The sequence below is a fragment of the Biomphalaria glabrata genome, chromosome 1, assembly GCF_947242115.1.
Source record: "Biomphalaria glabrata chromosome 1, xgBioGlab47.1, whole genome shotgun sequence".
Lineage (NCBI taxonomy): Eukaryota > Metazoa > Mollusca > Gastropoda > Planorbidae > Biomphalaria > Biomphalaria glabrata.
The window spans coordinates 55118630-55136602 of NC_074711.1; the positions used below are offsets into that span (position 1 = coordinate 55118630).

Here is a 17973-nt window from a genome sequence, read left to right on the forward strand (position 1 = left end):
AATGCAAGAAAACGCTTTTGGCGTCGGGGCTTCGCCCCGAATCCCACAGATACATAATGAGCTGTAGATGTCAGGAGGATGCGTTTCTGCAGAGAAAAATGCAAGACAACGCTTTTGGCGTCGGGGCTTCGCCCCGAACACCACTAATAGGTAATGAGCTGTACATGTCAGAAGAATGCGTTTCAGCCGTGAATAATGCAAGAAAACGCTTTTGGCGTCGGGGCTTCGCCGAGAACCCCACTGATAAATAATGAGCTGTAGATGTCAGAAGAATGCGTTTCTGCAAAGAAAAATGCAAGAAAACGCTTTTGGGCGTCGGGGCTTCGCCCCGAACCCCATTGAAGAAGCTTAAAGCGCTCCCCCAGACCCCCAAGCTTGCAAGAGAAAGACTGTTTTTTTTCGACGAAGATTGAGAAACAGTCTTATTTTATTCTCATATATCGAATATATATATATATATATATATGCTGTACGCACGTTTATGCATAGGGTTAGGGTTTACTGGGCGTTAGGGTTAGGGTTTGGAAAAAAATCGCCCCCCACCACTCCAAAGTTCTGGATCCGCCAGTGCCAGAAACATGTGATTCATAGGCAACACTACTTTTATAATTACTATATAATTTTCTGTTTCAATCCACAGATTCCGTATCCAGCTGTATGTTGCATGGGGTCTATCTCTTGTGTTGATTATGCTTCTCTTCAATCCAGTCTGGTACAACTTCTTCATTCCCCATTGTGTGGTGGTCTCAGTGTCTATCATCATAGCCATCTACAATGGTGCTACCTACTACTTGGATGTGTTCAGCATTGAGCGCATGAGCAGGCACAGGAATGGTAATCATGAGTCTGCTTCCTCAGGTGCCAATATTGCCTACAATAACACTCAAGAGAAAGTGCTGTATGGGGCACTTGTAAACAGTGATTTGAAAGATGGTGTTCAAGATGCTAATAAAAGTTCAAATTGAGCTGATGAATATGTGACATTAGTATTTATTGTTGGGCTCCATAATTTCTGCCCTTGTTTTGCAAGATTGTGGCTGCTTTCATATTTTGGAGATGTGTTATTTTAATCTTTGTGATGATGTCCTAAGAAACTGTACAGAAATCAGCTCAGTGAGTGAAAATAATTTTTTGGTGCAATCTCATCCCAATTGGAAGAATCTTTATTTATGCTTTTTTTTTTTTGCTTATCAACTTTTTATTTCACTATTCTTATTTTGCTATTACAATAAAAATAGTTAACAAGTTTACAAAAAATATTGATATTTTAATGTCACTCATGGGACATTTTGAGGCATGAATCATCAATTAACTAATAAAAGCTTCAAAATTTACTACTCTTTTCATAGCCTGATTAGTTTGACATGAAATTCTCATGAAAATCTAGTTACATTGTATTGGTTTGCATTGTCTTTTTTAAACTATTCAGGTATATTTCTATATTTTTTTTAATATATAAAAATTATATTTCAACCTACTTAGTTTACATTTAACAGTCATCTTATTTATTTATATTTATTGATTTTATTTTATGTGCTGTGTAATGCATTGAATGTATTTTCTGAATTAAAATCTATCCAAACAATTTTATCTATAATGTTAGTTCACTCAAGACATTTTTGTTAATAATCTAAAAGATCTCTTGAAAGCTCACATTTATAGTATTATTATTTTTTTGCTGATAAAAGTGAAAAGTGTTTCAATAATCAAAATACTGATTTTCATGGAAGGGTATTTTTTAAACTAATATTCTTAATCTTCTCATTTTGAGAACTGTAAAGATGTTGTTCTTTTTTTTTCCCTCTAATGATTTCAGTTTACCATTGTAATCACAAAGCTTTAATCACTAACACAAATTTTGTAGTAGTTAGCAGTTTTGATTCCCAAAGAAAATGTGGTCAAAAGTCAAAATACTCAACTGCTGGTTAGAGTCCTTGGTAAAGCATCAAGGTTGAAATAATAAAACCTTTTCTTGTGTGATCTAACTAGTGCATATCTATAGATTTAACTCGCATTCAGAATTTGTATTACAGTTTAGGACCAACATTTCACTACAGTACTAGATTTTGTGTTTTCACATGATGATATTATATGGCAGATTTTTTTATTTTTTTTTTAAACTAGTCGGGTATATTTATATTTTTGATGTATGATTCCTTTATTAAACCATATCACAAGTTTTTTTTTTGTTTTTTTTTACATATCATTATTTTATTTAAGAATAGTTTTGCTTTGTTATACTAAAATAAAATTGAATCAGAACTTGTTGAATCTCTATTTTTATAAAAGAAATGCATTAATCACTGTAAACTTTTTTTTTTATATATGTATAAATACAACTATGTTAGCAGTGAAATATATATATATAGGACAAAGTAATGACATTAAAGAAGTTTCCATTGTTTTCAACTTTTTAAATAACAAAAAATTGAGTGTTGGTTTGCTTTTCCATTCCAAACACATTGTCACTGTTAGTGTAGTTAATGTAGTTAAGATCTATATGATTCAGTCTGAAGATTCAAATGATTCAGTCTGAAGATTCAAATGATTCAGTCTGTCTTTGGTGTGTTATAAAACAATTAATTTGTGCAGTCTTATGATTGATTTCTCTACAAATTAGAGTTAAATGATAGGCTTGGTGTATTAAGCTTATGTTTGTTAGTTTTTAAGCAGACCAAGTATATTTTATTTCACAAATCCAGTGAGACAGTATTACATCAATTGTAAAGGATGATAATAAATTACCAAATAATATTGTCTGTAAATTTGTTGCAACTTTTTATAATTATTGTTAATACATAAATGCTGCTAAGCTTGACAATATTATGATAATAAAACAAATGCTAGTTCAGGAAAAAAAAATGTCCTGCTAAATTTAAATAAAACTGAAAAAAAAAAAATATAGGTATAATAAAAAACAAACAAACTAGAAATCTTTATAATCCTGAGAAATCATATGGTCTCGCTTACCAGCTATTCTACCTAAAGAATCAAGCATCACCTATTTTCAAAATACTTTTTTCATCTACTTAGAGTAACTGCCCTTAGGCTTTCAATTTTCTAAAATACATTGTTCTGAGCTAGTACCTCATGGAATTTATAATTGATCAATGACTATAAGGTAGTTTAATCTTTACATTATCAGTTCTGTAGGGAATTAATAGTTCTGTAATAATAATAATAATGTAAAGTAGTTTCATCTTTTCATTATCATATTTTGAAATTACAAGTTATTTGTATATACTTTTGTGTTGTTGCATTATTTTCCTTTGATAAAACATCATTCCACTGTTTAGAATTTACTTATGGTTAAAAGGATAAAATTGGTTATATATTTGTTTGATGATTTTTTAAAATCTGTTATTCATTACTTCATGAGTTACTAAAAGAATAACTTTTTTTTTAAATAACAAATCACAATTTTTTTTGTTGCTTGCTCATAATTTTTTTTACTCTTATAATAATTATTATAAAGCAGAAAGTAAGGCGTATGTATGTATGTAAGTCCCACATAGAAATCAAAACCATTTGACCAATCTTGATAAAACTTGACATGAATGTTCCTTACATCATGGCAGAGACTATAGTGTATGTTTAATGTCCCTACCACTACCGGAGGGCCCTGAAAATAGACAAAAATACTTAAATGTATCTCTGTTTAAAAAAGGGAACATTCTCCATGTTTATCATGAATCTAAATTCAAACCAGTAGATCAATAATTCCAAAACTTAGGCCCGCAGATCGTTAGTCATATCCTTAGTCATATCCGGCTAGTAATTAATAATACTTAGGCTTGGACACAATGCCCTTCTGTTTTTGATGATTACAGTCATTGAATATAGAGTCTGTCTATGCAGGACATTCCATGAAACACTATTTGTTGGATCATGAATCAGATCCTTCTTCAACAATTTAGTGGTAGTTCAGTTTTGTTTGAATAAATATGGTTAAATAGTAAATGTGACATTGTGGCTAATAGGTAGAACACTTAGCTACATAATATACATCTATGGTTCAGAATCCTGGTGTACACAGACTGAAAAAATAACATTTGGGTAGATGGGTGTAGACCCAACATCAGTTTAGGAGAGAAGAGGATTATTATTGTGTCAATGACAGACCTTTAATTAGCCTACTTCATGAGATTATTTTTGTGTCAATCATTGTTCTATGCTAATTAATTAAAATCTAAGATATTGAAATAATAATTGCCAGAACATTCCCTTTTTATTAATGATTTCTTTAAGATGTCCATCTAGTCTGATAATATGTGTATGCACATGGCGAATAGAAATAAACATTTGGAACAATAATTTTTCTTTTTTTTTTTTATTTGAATTTATTTAGTGTGACTGTGTGAACTGAAGTGATAAGTTATAACAACATTTGTGAGAGCATTAGTGTGTAAGTGGTTTCTATAAACCTTTGGTTTTGTGTATGAACTAGAATCAAAGTATAATGTAGATATAGACAGAGGATGATGATAAAACAGATGTAGGTCTATAGATGTAGTAAATAACTTGTTATACAAGAAGTAGGTACATTAAAATAGTCTGGTTTAGCAGGTTTATAAATGTAGTTTGTTTTTAATATGAACAATAAATAAACTGTTTGATTAATTTGTTTACTGAATGCCAGTTTTGTTTATATTCTGTTTGAATAGATTGTTGAGAAGTAGAACATTTTTCCCTTGACAAGACACATGCCTCATTAGTTTTAGAGGGAATGGAGAAATAGCCAGGGGACAAGTGATGAACAAAAAAATCTAATTGTGACATCTTAGTGTGCATTTTGTTTTTGCATATTGAAAGTTACTTTATTTATAATGAAATTATCTAAATTCTATACATTTAAAGGTGAGCTCATTTCTGCCAGTCTTGTGAGAATTTACGTGTTGTAATGTCCAGTATGGTTTAGAATGCTTAGCAACTTTTGCCGAACAGTGGATTCTATTGTAAACTGAACATCTAAATGTGACCTTAAAACTGCCCAGACATCACTCATCAATAGCCTAATGGTTTTAGGAATTATTGCTTTAGAAGTGTTTAAAAACTTGTCTTGGTTTTCTTTTCTTTTTTTTTAAACCCTTGGTTTTAAGGATTTTTAGTATGCCTTGCTTCTTGAAGATGGCTCTAAGTGGGTAAATCGCTTGGTTTCCAAGGTGATGGGTCTTCGTTTCGATTCTTGGTAGATACTAGGATTTTAGGACATCCCAGAGTCCACCCAAATCTAATGGGACCTAACATTAGTTAAGGAAAGTAATGGCAGTTGGTCGTTGTACTGGCCACATGACACTCTTGTTAACAGTCGGCCATAAAAAGTAATGACACATGTATACGGTCTGTCCTATAGATCCTATACAAAAGATCTGAACTTTACTTTCCTTTTTTTCTTTTCTTGTATCTTCTTTTCCTGATATCTAATACCCACCATTTGTCTGTAGTATTGACTCTCAAAGGCTTGAATTCTTCTTTCAGCCTCAGAGTTCGGTGTCCAACTTTCACAACCATATTGGAGTACAGAGACCACTAGGGAAGAATACTGTTTTAATTTGACTTGGAAGTGATGTTACTCTTCCAGAATGTTCGGATGTCAAGCTTAACCGTGTTTGTAGGCCTATCTTTTATTGATCCTCCATATTTTGTTATGTTTGACCCTGAGTAGGCCTATTGAAATGAGTAAACTTCTTCTAATGTTTGACCTGTAAAAAAGTCTTTTAAAAAATTACTTGTTGCATGGCCACAATGCCTAATTCCAAATTTTAACATTTTGAATTGTGTCCATAGGGCCCAATTGCGATATAAAATTGAAATGCAGTTAAGTCTTGTTATACATTTAATTGAGCTATTCTCTGATTAATTTATTTCTAGCTTTCCGTTGTCAGAAAGGCTTTGAAAGATTTGGTTAATGAAAATATATTAGGAGAAAAACAAAAAATACACACAGTAATTGATAGCTTCAGAATTTTAATAGAGAATGTGTCCACATTTTTTCACTATAAAAACTAGATCATTGGCAAAATAAAATAAAAAAATAATAATAACTACGTTACCTGCAATTTGTAACAATTATAACAAATTAAAAGATTAAAATTTTTCGTCATTAATTTAGAATACAATGGGCGTTGTTGCGCTTATGCAATATACCACAAAACTAAAAAAAAAAGAAAGGATCCATGAGATGATTCCTAGTCGTTTCGAGACAGAAGGCCTTAGATTGTCAACGTTTCCGTGATAGGGGGCCCACTAGTGTGGCCCATGTAGGGGGCCTACTAGTGTGGCCCATGTAGGGGGCCTACTAGTGTGGCCCATGTTGTTTCTAATTAAAATCACCCTATAAAACTTTGAAGGACAACTTTCTTAAATTGTCAGAAAAAAAGTTTTGTGCCAATAATTATAATATGATTGAACTCGTACTTACTTACAGCTCGTCACCCCTATTGGGGTATGGGCCGCCAACAATAGATCTCCATAGTCCCCTGTCCTGGGCTATCCTTTCCATCTTGTTCAAGGTGTAACCAAACTTCCTCTAGTTTGCCAGGTGCTTCTAGGACGCCCCATCTTTCTCTTGCCTTGTGGGTTCCACTTCAATGCCAGTCTTGTGATACTAGTTGGTGATTAGCGCAAAGTGTGCCCAGTCCAGCCCAATATTCTCTTTCTGATTTCTTCTTTTGCAAGAGTTTGGCTGTTTCTCTGCTAGAGGTCACTGTTGCCGATGGTGTCTGGCAAATGGATGTGAAGGATTCTTTGTAGGCAGCTGTTAATGAAAGTTTGCACTTTCCTAATGGCACTTTTAGTCCATATTGCAAAACGGCCTTGACATTTGAGTTTAAGAGACGCATCTTTGTTGTCAGTGTGAGCAGGTCAGGCAGGCGCGAGTGGATAGAGAGAGAGGACCTATTCTCTGCCGCTCAACATTAAAATTTACCTAACAGTAGGCAGATGTTTGCGCTACTGGGTGGGCTCAATCTGTGCACCTCGGTATGGTGACCAAGGGGCTAGAGTCACCTAAGTAACCAGACATACTAAACTAAACTAAATGGAGACAAGATAAACTTTAGTTTACGATAAATAAAACAAAAAGAAATTTTATTTACATACAAAATAAATCAATAATAAAATATAATATATACACTAACTACTATAAACTACCCTCTAAATCTACACCACTACAAACACTACCAAACTAACCAAACCAACTATCTGACACAAACTGATCAAAACAACTATCTAACTAAATCACTAAAACTACTACACTAGACCTAGATCTACAATAAACACACTACAATATCCTACTATTACACTCATAACACTAACACTAAAACAAGAATATCCTATCCTTAGGCTCAGTACCTTACTATTCACTAAGAACAGAACTGAGAAACAGACTATAAATAAATATAACTAAGTTTACTAAGGTGATAATAAAGAAACAAAATAACACTAGATTCTAGATTCCCTAGAATTAGAATAGATCTAACAACAGCAGCTATAAACAGCAGCTAGATCTATAAGCAGTAATATACAACAGCAGCTAAAAGGCAGCAGTTAAAAGCAGTAACACAGCAGTTACACAGCAGTAATAATAGCCTGCAAAACATAAATGCAAAACTATATTATAAAATATTCTATTAGGACTGATGGACGCCGCCATCTTCCATACAGCATGTTGCCAACTATTATGACAAATAGTCCAGTAGAAAATAAACTAACTACTTTACACATAATATAGATCTAGTAAAAAATATAAAATATTTCTACACTTACAGGCCGTCCCAGGTACAGGAATAAAAATATAATTAGACGACAGACCACAAAGATATTCAGCTGTCACACAGACAGATATGGTACTGACCACTGGTCAACTGTACACTGAACTGTTTTAAAACAGCGTGGCATCACTTTTTATACACAAAAAGCGGAAGTAGAAATAATAAGTTTGGCACTAGCCTATAAAAATAAAATATATAAAAATATAGCTCTGGGAGCGCAAGCTCACATTCATCCCGCCTTAAATTTTTGCGTCCTCGCAAAACAAAATACTAACAAACTACTTAAAATGCATTACATACATACTGCTGACATATTATACCATCAAAGAAAATACACACTAAAATCGATTTCACACAAAAATATACATCTCCATGACATGACTTAGGTTACATTGCTTTACAAGGACAAAAGCAAAAAAATATATACACTTCATCAGCTAAAAACACAAGAAAATACTCTTGATTCTGTACATTCTCAAATAGGTACAGCATCTACTAAGCTTAAAAAAACTTTTAAACACACATGTAGATAACATGTACTCATAGAGTTATTACAAACTAATACATCTTGATACATTGGAATGCAACCAACATATTGAATAAAAATTACAAATATACAAATGAAGAATTATGCTAGTATGGTGAGGAAACGAACTTCATTTCCTCCTCTCTTACATATCGGTAAGTACTGCCGTCTTCTGCCTCCACCATGTACCAGCCAGAAGCATACTTGGGTACTGCAGTAATTACAAAACATGACGGTTCATACTGCATGAACATTCTTCCCTGGCCTCTGACTCTCTGTTCGACAAGAACTCTGCACCCAATGTTCAGAAGGTCGTTCCTTTTCTTCTGCAACTCAGGAACCTCATGGGAAAGCAATGTGGATTCTGGTTGGACCAGATGAAACTGTAGGAAAGGATTTGTTTCCCTACCTCCTTCTGCATGATTACTGGAAGTGTCAGGTGAGGCGACTTCTGTACGCATCGACATCATTTCTGCCACTGCGGGTTGGTTTCTGCGAACAATTGAATCAGGAGCAGTGTTGGATCGCCTAGGATTCGGTGGCACCTCAACCGACAATTCTGTTGGCTTGGGAGCAGGTTGCAGTTGTACTGCCTGTGGTTGTTCCACTGAGGCAACCTGAACGCGATTCACTGCTGCAGTGACATCAGGGCAAGCTCGGGTGAAGTGGTCCCGGCTTCCACAATTCGAGCAGTTGCTTCTAGAAGGGTGTTGCTGGTAAGCCCGGTTCCCTGGCTTCTTTCGCTGACCTTGGAACCTGTTCTGCAGCCTGCAATTTCTTGCAAGATGGCCAGGTTTGCCACATGTGTAGCATTTCCTGTTCTTCATCGTTGGCCTCTTATGGTTAAGAGTGCGCTTTGGTTGTGAGACAATCTGTCTCACCTTGCCGCTAATGTGATCAGGTTGATGGTGGTTGCAGTGGGGACAGTTAGAGTTCTGTGGTCCCGAAAGTTGTAGGAGCACAATCTGGGCTGCAAGCTCCTCCACTTGCTTGGAGAGCGCAGCTAGCTGGCTTTCAATCTTTATCTCACTGCATGTGACGTTGACTTGCGGTGCGACATCCTCATCCTGGGCCCACCTGATGGCCATGTCTCTTAACGCCAGGAATTCAGTTTCTGGCCTGTCAAGTAGTCTCTCTCGCAGATCTCTCCTTAGGATCCTGTCACTGAGGTTTTCTACAAACTGGTCCCTCAGGATAGACTTGCTGAAGGGAGTTTCAGATAGAGCTCTCTGCCTGTCTGTGAGTGCTTCAAATGCTTGAAGGAGACGGTGTGAGTATGCGCGGACAGACTCATACTGGTGCTGGCTTATTCGGAACAGCTCCCCAATGAGGCAGTTGATGCTCCGCCTTTCTCCATAAGTGGAGTGTAGAACTTGTACAAGGGCATCTGGACATGCCCTTGTCGTCTGAGGGTGACACCTAAGTTCGGCCTTCACTGCCTCACCTAGATGTGCAAAGAGGAAGTCACATTTTTCCTCTGGATGCACCATGTGTTGAGACTTCCAAGCTCTCTCAACATTTTGAAGGAACTCTTCAATTTCCCTGGCAGGACCATCACCATGGAAGCGCCGGATACTCATCTCTGTCCTAGGCACCAAGATAACTGTCTGAGACGGCTGCATTCTTGCTGCTGCTGCTGCCTCGCTGTTCATCTACGTAACTACTCAACAAAACTAAAGCCTAATAACCTCTCTAACAAACGCCCAAAGAAAAACTGAACTATACACTACTTCCTATCAATGCCTAAACTCCTACGCAAACCTAATCTATCCCAATAAAAAAATACAAGTCTGGTCACTCAAGCACAGATCCCACTTCTGACACCAAAAATGTGAGCAGGTCAGGCAGGCGCGAGTGGATAGAGAGAGAGGACCTATTCTCTGCCGCTCAACATTAAAATTTACCTAACAGTAGGCAGATGTTTGCGCTACTGGGTGGGCTCAATCTGTGCACCTCGGTATGGTGACCAAGGGGCTAGAGTCACCTAAGTAACCAGACATACTAAACTAAACTAAATGGAGACAAGATAAACTTTAGTTTACGATAAATAAAACAAAAAGAAATTTTATTTACATACAAAATAAATCAATAATAAAATATAATATATACACTAACTACTATAAACTACCCTCTAAATCTACACCACTACAAACACTACCAAACTAACCAAACCAACTATCTGACACAAACTGATCAAAACAACTATCTAACTAAATCACTAAAACTACTACACTAGACCTAGATCTACAATAAACACACTACAATATCCTACTATTACACTCATAACACTAACACTAAAACAAGAATATCCTATCCTTAGGCTCAGTACCTTACTATTCACTAAGAACAGAACTGAGAAACAGACTATAAATAAATATAACTAAGTTTACTAAGGTGATAATAAAGAAACAAAATAACACTAGATTCTAGATTCCCTAGAATTAGAATAGATCTAACAACAGCAGCTATAAACAGCAGCTAGATCTATAAGCAGTAATATACAACAGCAGCTAAAAGGCAGCAGTTAAAAGCAGTAACACAGCAGTTACACAGCAGTAATAATAGCCTGCAAAACATAAATGCAAAACTATATTATAAAATATTCTATTAGGACTGATGGACGCCGCCATCTTCCATACAGCATGTTGCCAACTATTATGACAAATAGTCCAGTAGAAAATAAACTAACTACTTTACACATAATATAGATCTAGTAAAAAATATAAAATATTTCTACACTTACAGGCCGTCCCAGGTACAGGAATAAAAATATAATTAGACGACAGACCACAAAGATATTCAGCTGTCACACAGACAGATATGGTACTGACCACTGGTCAACTGTACACTGAACTGTTTTAAAACAGCGTGGCATCACTTTTTATACACAAAAAGCGGAAGTAGAAATAATAAGTTTGGCACTAGCCTATAAAAATAAAATATATAAAAATATAGCTCTGGGAGCGCAAGCTCACATTCATCCCGCCTTAAATTTTTGCGTCCTCGCAAAACAAAATACTAACAAACTACTTAAAATGCATTACATACATACTGCTGACATATTATACCATCAAAGAAAATACACACTAAAATCGATTTCACACAAAAATATACATCTCCATGACATGACTTAGGTTACATTGCTTTACAAGGACAAAAGCAAAAAAATATATACACTTCATCAGCTAAAAACACAAGAAAATACTCTTGATTCTGTACATTCTCAAATAGGTACAGCATCTACTAAGCTTAAAAAAACTTTTAAACACACATGTAGATAACATGTACTCATAGAGTTATTACAAACTAATACATCTTGATACATTGGAATGCAACCAACATATTGAATAAAAATTACAAATATACAAATGAAGAATTATGCTAGTATGGTGAGGAAACGAACTTCATTTCCTCCTCTCTTACATATCGGTAAGTACTGCCGTCTTCTGCCTCCACCATGTACCAGCCAGAAGCATACTTGGGTACTGCAGTAATTACAAAACATGACGGTTCATACTGCATGAACATTCTTCCCTGGCCTCTGACTCTCTGTTCGACAAGAACTCTGCACCCAATGTTCAGAAGGTCGTTCCTTTTCTTCTGCAACTCAGGAACCTCATGGGAAAGCAATGTGGATTCTGGTTGGACCGGATGAAACTGTAGGAAAGGATTTGTTTCCCTACCTCCTTCTGCATGATTACTGGAAGTGTCAGGTGAGGCGACTTCTGTACGCATCGACATCATTTCTGCCACTGCGGGTTGGTTTCTGCGAACAATTGAATCAGGAGCAGTGTTGGATCGCCTAGGATTCGGTGGCACCTCAACCGACAATTCTGTTGGCTTGGGAGCAGGTTGCAGTTGTACTGCCTGTGGTTGTTCCACTGAGGCAACCTGAACGCGATTCACTGCTGCAGTGACATCAGGGCAAGCTCGGGTGAAGTGGTCCCGGCTTCCACAATTCGAGCAGTTGCTTCTAGAAGGGTGTTGCTGGTAAGCCCGGTTCCCTGGCTTCTTTCGCTGACCTTGGAACCTGTTCTGCAGCCTGCAATTTCTTGCAAGATGGCCAGGTTTGCCACATGTGTAGCATTTCCTGTTCTTCATCGTTGGCCTCTTATGGTTAAGAGTGCGCTTTGGTTGTGAGACAATCTGTCTCACCTTGCCGCTAATGTGATCAGGTTGATGGTGGTTGCAGTGGGGACAGTTAGAGTTCTGTGGTCCCGAAAGTTGTAGGAGCACAATCTGGGCTGCAAGCTCCTCCACTTGCTTGGAGAGCGCAGCTAGCTGGCTTTCAATCTTTATCTCACTGCATGTGACGTTGACTTGCGGTGCGACATCCTCATCCTGGGCCCACCTGATGGCCATGTCTCTTAACGCCAGGAATTCAGTTTCTGGCCTGTCAAGTAGTCTCTCTCGCAGATCTCTCCTTAGGATCCTGTCACTGAGGTTTTCTACAAACTGGTCCCTCAGGATAGACTTGCTGAAGGGAGTTTCAGATAGAGCTCTCTGCCTGTCTGTGAGTGCTTCAAATGCTTGAAGGAGACGGTGTGAGTATGCGCGGACAGACTCATACTGGTGCTGGCTTATTCGGAACAGCTCCCCAATGAGGCAGTTGATGCTCCGCCTTTCTCCATAAGTGGAGTGTAGAACTTGTACAAGGGCATCTGGACATGCCCTTGTCGTCTGAGGGTGACACCTAAGTTCGGCCTTCACTGCCTCACCTAGATGTGCAAAGAGGAAGTCACATTTTTCCTCTGGATGCACCATGTGTTGAGACTTCCAAGCTCTCTCAACATTTTGAAGGAACTCTTCAATTTCCCTGGCAGGACCATCACCATGGAAGCGCCGGATACTCATCTCTGTCCTAGGCACCAAGATAACTGTCTGAGACGGCTGCATTCTTGCTGCTGCTGCTGCCTCGCTGTTCATCTACGTAACTACTCAACAAAACTAAAGCCTAATAACCTCTCTAACAAACGCCCAAAGAAAAACTGAACTATACACTACTTCCTATCAATGCCTAAACTCCTACGCAAACCTAATCTATCCCAATAAAAAAATACAAGTCTGGTCACTCAAGCACAGATCCCACTTCTGACACCAAAAATGTGAGCAGGTCAGGCAGGCGCGAGTGGATAGAGAGAGAGGACCTATTCTCTGCCGCTCAACATTAAAATTTACCTAACAGTAGGCAGATGTTTGCGCTACTGGGTGGGCTCAATCTGTGCACCTCGGTATGGTGACCAAGGGGCTAGAGTCACCTAAGTAACCAGACATACTAAACTAAACTAAATGGAGACAAGATAAACTTTAGTTTACGATAAATAAAACAAAAAGAAATTTTATTTACATACAAAATAAATCAATAATAAAATATAATATATACACTAACTACTATAAACTACCCTCTAAATCTACACCACTACAAACACTACCAAACTAACCAAACCAACTATCTGACACAAACTGATCAAAACAACTATCTAACTAAATCACTAAAACTACTACACTAGACCTAGATCTACAATAAACACACTACAATATCCTACTATTACACTCATAACACTAACACTAAAACAAGAATATCCTATCCTTAGGCTCAGTACCTTACTATTCACTAAGAACAGAACTGAGAAACAGACTATAAATAAATATAACTAAGTTTACTAAGGTGATAATAAAGAAACAAAATAACACTAGATTCTAGATTCCCTAGAATTAGAATAGATCTAACAACAGCAGCTATAAACAGCAGCTAGATCTATAAGCAGTAATATACAACAGCAGCTAAAAGGCAGCAGTTAAAAGCAGTAACACAGCAGTTACACAGCAGTAATAATAGCCTGCAAAACATAAATGCAAAACTATATTATAAAATATTCTATTAGGACTGATGGACGCCGCCATCTTCCATACAGCATGTTGCCAACTATTATGACAAATAGTCCAGTAGAAAATAAACTAACTACTTTACACATAATATAGATCTAGTAAAAAATATAAAATATTTCTACACTTACAGGCCGTCCCAGGTACAGGAATAAAAATATAATTAGACGACAGACCACAAAGATATTCAGCTGTCACACAGACAGATATGGTACTGACCACTGGTCAACTGTACACTGAACTGTTTTAAAACAGCGTGGCATCACTTTTTATACACAAAAAGCGGAAGTAGAAATAATAAGTTTGGCACTAGCCTATAAAAATAAAATATATAAAAATATAGCTCTGGGAGCGCAAGCTCACATTCATCCCGCCTTAAATTTTTGCGTCCTCGCAAAACAAAATACTAACAAACTACTTAAAATGCATTACATACATACTGCTGACATATTATACCATCAAAGAAAATACACACTAAAATCGATTTCACACAAAAATATACATCTCCATGACATGACTTAGGTTACATTGCTTTACAAGGACAAAAGCAAAAAAATATATACACTTCATCAGCTAAAAACACAAGAAAATACTCTTGATTCTGTACATTCTCAAATAGGTACAGCATCTACTAAGCTTAAAAAAACTTTTAAACACACATGTAGATAACATGTACTCATAGAGTTATTACAAACTAATACATCTTGATACATTGGAATGCAACCAACATATTGAATAAAAATTACAAATATACAAATGAAGAATTATGCTAGTATGGTGAGGAAACGAACTTCATTTCCTCCTCTCTTACATATCGGTAAGTACTGCCGTCTTCTGCCTCCACCATGTACCAGCCAGAAGCATACTTGGGTACTGCAGTAATTACAAAACATGACGGTTCATACTGCATGAACATTCTTCCCTGGCCTCTGACTCTCTGTTCGACAAGAACTCTGCACCCAATGTTCAGAAGGTCGTTCCTTTTCTTCTGCAACTCAGGAACCTCATGGGAAAGCAATGTGGATTCTGGTTGGACCGGATGAAACTGTAGGAAAGGATTTGTTTCCCTACCTCCTTCTGCATGATTACTGGAAGTGTCAGGTGAGGCGACTTCTGTACGCATCGACATCATTTCTGCCACTGCGGGTTGGTTTCTGCGAACAATTGAATCAGGAGCAGTGTTGGATCGCCTAGGATTCGGTGGCACCTCAACCGACAATTCTGTTGGCTTGGGAGCAGGTTGCAGTTGTACTGCCTGTGGTTGTTCCACTGAGGCAACCTGAACGCGATTCACTGCTGCAGTGACATCAGGGCAAGCTCGGGTGAAGTGGTCCCGGCTTCCACAATTCGAGCAGTTGCTTCTAGAAGGGTGTTGCTGGTAAGCCCGGTTCCCTGGCTTCTTTCGCTGACCTTGGAACCTGTTCTGCAGCCTGCAATTTCTTGCAAGATGGCCAGGTTTGCCACATGTGTAGCATTTCCTGTTCTTCATCGTTGGCCTCTTATGGTTAAGAGTGCGCTTTGGTTGTGAGACAATCTGTCTCACCTTGCCGCTAATGTGATCAGGTTGATGGTGGTTGCAGTGGGGACAGTTAGAGTTCTGTGGTCCCGAAAGTTGTAGGAGCACAATCTGGGCTGCAAGCTCCTCCACTTGCTTGGAGAGCGCAGCTAGCTGGCTTTCAATCTTTATCTCACTGCATGTGACGTTGACTTGCGGTGCGACATCCTCATCCTGGGCCCACCTGATGGCCATGTCTCTTAACGCCAGGAATTCAGTTTCTGGCCTGTCAAGTAGTCTCTCTCGCAGATCTCTCCTTAGGATCCTGTCACTGAGGTTTTCTACAAACTGGTCCCTCAGGATAGACTTGCTGAAGGGAGTTTCAGATAGAGCTCTCTGCCTGTCTGTGAGTGCTTCAAATGCTTGAAGGAGACGGTGTGAGTATGCGCGGACAGACTCATACTGGTGCTGGCTTATTCGGAACAGCTCCCCAATGAGGCAGTTGATGCTCCGCCTTTCTCCATAAGTGGAGTGTAGAACTTGTACAAGGGCATCTGGACATGCCCTTGTCGTCTGAGGGTGACACCTAAGTTCGGCCTTCACTGCCTCACCTAGATGTGCAAAGAGGAAGTCACATTTTTCCTCTGGATGCACCATGTGTTGAGACTTCCAAGCTCTCTCAACATTTTGAAGGAACTCTTCAATTTCCCTGGCAGGACCATCACCATGGAAGCGCCGGATACTCATCTCTGTCCTAGGCACCAAGATAACTGTCTGAGACGGCTGCATTCTTGCTGCTGCTGCTGCCTCGCTGTTCATCTACGTAACTACTCAACAAAACTAAAGCCTAATAACCTCTCTAACAAACGCCCAAAGAAAAACTGAACTATACACTACTTCCTATCAATGCCTAAACTCCTACGCAAACCTAATCTATCCCAATAAAAAAATACAAGTCTGGTCACTCAAGCACAGATCCCACTTCTGACACCAAAAATGTGAGCAGGTCAGGCAGGCGCGAGTGGATAGAGAGAGAGGACCTATTCTCTGCCGCTCAACATTAAAATTTACCTAACAGTAGGCAGATGTTTGCGCTACTGGGTGGGCTCAATCTGTGCACCTCGGTATGGTGACCAAGGGGCTAGAGTCACCTAAGTAACCAGACATACTAAACTAAACTAAATGGAGACAAGATAAACTTTAGTTTACGATAAATAAAACAAAAAGAAATTTTATTTACATACAAAATAAATCAATAATAAAATATAATATATACACTAACTACTATAAACTACCCTCTAAATCTACACCACTACAAACACTACCAAACTAACCAAACCAACTATCTGACACAAACTGATCAAAACAACTATCTAACTAAATCACTAAAACTACTACACTAGACCTAGATCTACAATAAACACACTACAATATCCTACTATTACACTCATAACACTAACACTAAAACAAGAATATCCTATCCTTAGGCTCAGTACCTTACTATTCACTAAGAACAGAACTGAGAAACAGACTATAAATAAATATAACTAAGTTTACTAAGGTGATAATAAAGAAACAAAATAACACTAGATTCTAGATTCCCTAGAATTAGAATAGATCTAACAACAGCAGCTATAAACAGCAGCTAGATCTATAAGCAGTAATATACAACAGCAGCTAAAAGGCAGCAGTTAAAAGCAGTAACACAGCAGTTACACAGCAGTAATAATAGCCTGCAAAACATAAATGCAAAACTATATTATAAAATATTCTATTAGGACTGATGGACGCCGCCATCTTCCATACAGCATGTTGCCAACTATTATGACAAATAGTCCAGTAGAAAATAAACTAACTACTTTACACATAATATAGATCTAGTAAAAAATATAAAATATTTCTACACTTACAGGCCGTCCCAGGTACAGGAATAAAAATATAATTAGACGACAGACCACAAAGATATTCAGCTGTCACACAGACAGATATGGTACTGACCACTGGTCAACTGTACACTGAACTGTTTTAAAACAGCGTGGCATCACTTTTTATACACAAAAAGCGGAAGTAGAAATAATAAGTTTGGCACTAGCCTATAAAAATAAAATATATAAAAATATAGCTCTGGGAGCGCAAGCTCACATTCATCCCGCCTTAAATTTTTGCGTCCTCGCAAAACAAAATACTAACAAACTACTTAAAATGCATTACATACATACTGCTGACATATTATACCATCAAAGAAAATACACACTAAAATCGATTTCACACAAAAATATACATCTCCATGACAT

General features: G+C 37.5%; 3 protein-coding genes across 6 annotated transcripts in view; 1 reads left to right on the plus strand and 2 right to left on the minus strand.

The window, feature by feature from the left end:
* LOC106060404 (uncharacterized) overlaps nt 1-4029 on the plus strand; it is a 42394-nt gene extending 38365 nt beyond the window's left edge. For all 3 annotated transcript variants that reach the window (XM_056044707.1, XM_056044696.1, XM_056044703.1), the window contains exon 10: nt 641-4029. In XM_056044707.1, the coding sequence (XP_055900682.1) occupies nt 641-965 (325 nt within the window). In that variant the 3' untranslated portion in view covers nt 966-4029. The remainder of the gene's footprint in view (nt 1-640) is intronic.
* LOC129928784 (uncharacterized) lies at nt 3421-11157 on the minus strand. Of its 2 annotated transcripts, none has more exons than XR_008780247.1 (2): nt 7768-10899; nt 3421-7590 (listed from the first exon to the last, which is right to left on the minus strand). XR_008780247.1 is itself a non-coding variant. In XM_056044654.1 (2 exons), exon 2 carries the CDS (start codon nt 9948-9950, stop codon nt 8406-8408), a length of 1545 nt encoding a protein of 514 aa, XP_055900629.1. In that variant the 5' UTR covers nt 9951-10864; nt 11042-11157; the 3' UTR covers nt 7767-8405. The 2 variants fall into 2 exon arrangements, 1 of the variants encoding a protein (XP_055900629.1); XM_056044654.1 differs by lacking the exon at nt 3421-7590 and adding an exon at nt 11042-11157 and having other exon boundaries at nt 7767-10864.
* A 3157-nt stretch (nt 11158-14314) lies between these two features.
* Nucleotides 14315-17705, minus strand: LOC129928786 (uncharacterized). Its single transcript, XM_056044670.1, has 2 exons — nt 17590-17705; nt 14315-17412 (listed from the first exon to the last, which is right to left on the minus strand). The coding sequence occupies exon 2, from the start codon at nt 16496-16498 to the stop codon at nt 14954-14956; it is 1545 nt and encodes a 514-aa protein (XP_055900645.1). The 5' UTR covers nt 16499-17412; nt 17590-17705; the 3' UTR covers nt 14315-14953.
* Between the last annotated feature and the right edge of the window lie 268 nt (nt 17706-17973).

Excerpts from the sequence above, each read along its gene's own strand:
- LOC129928784 (XM_056044654.1), bottom strand. The coding sequence starts at position 9,950 with ATGAACAGCGAGGCAGCAGCAGCAGCAAGAATGCAGCCGTCTCAGACA.
- LOC129928786 (XM_056044670.1), bottom strand. The coding sequence starts at position 16,498 with ATGAACAGCGAGGCAGCAGCAGCAGCAAGAATGCAGCCGTCTCAGACA.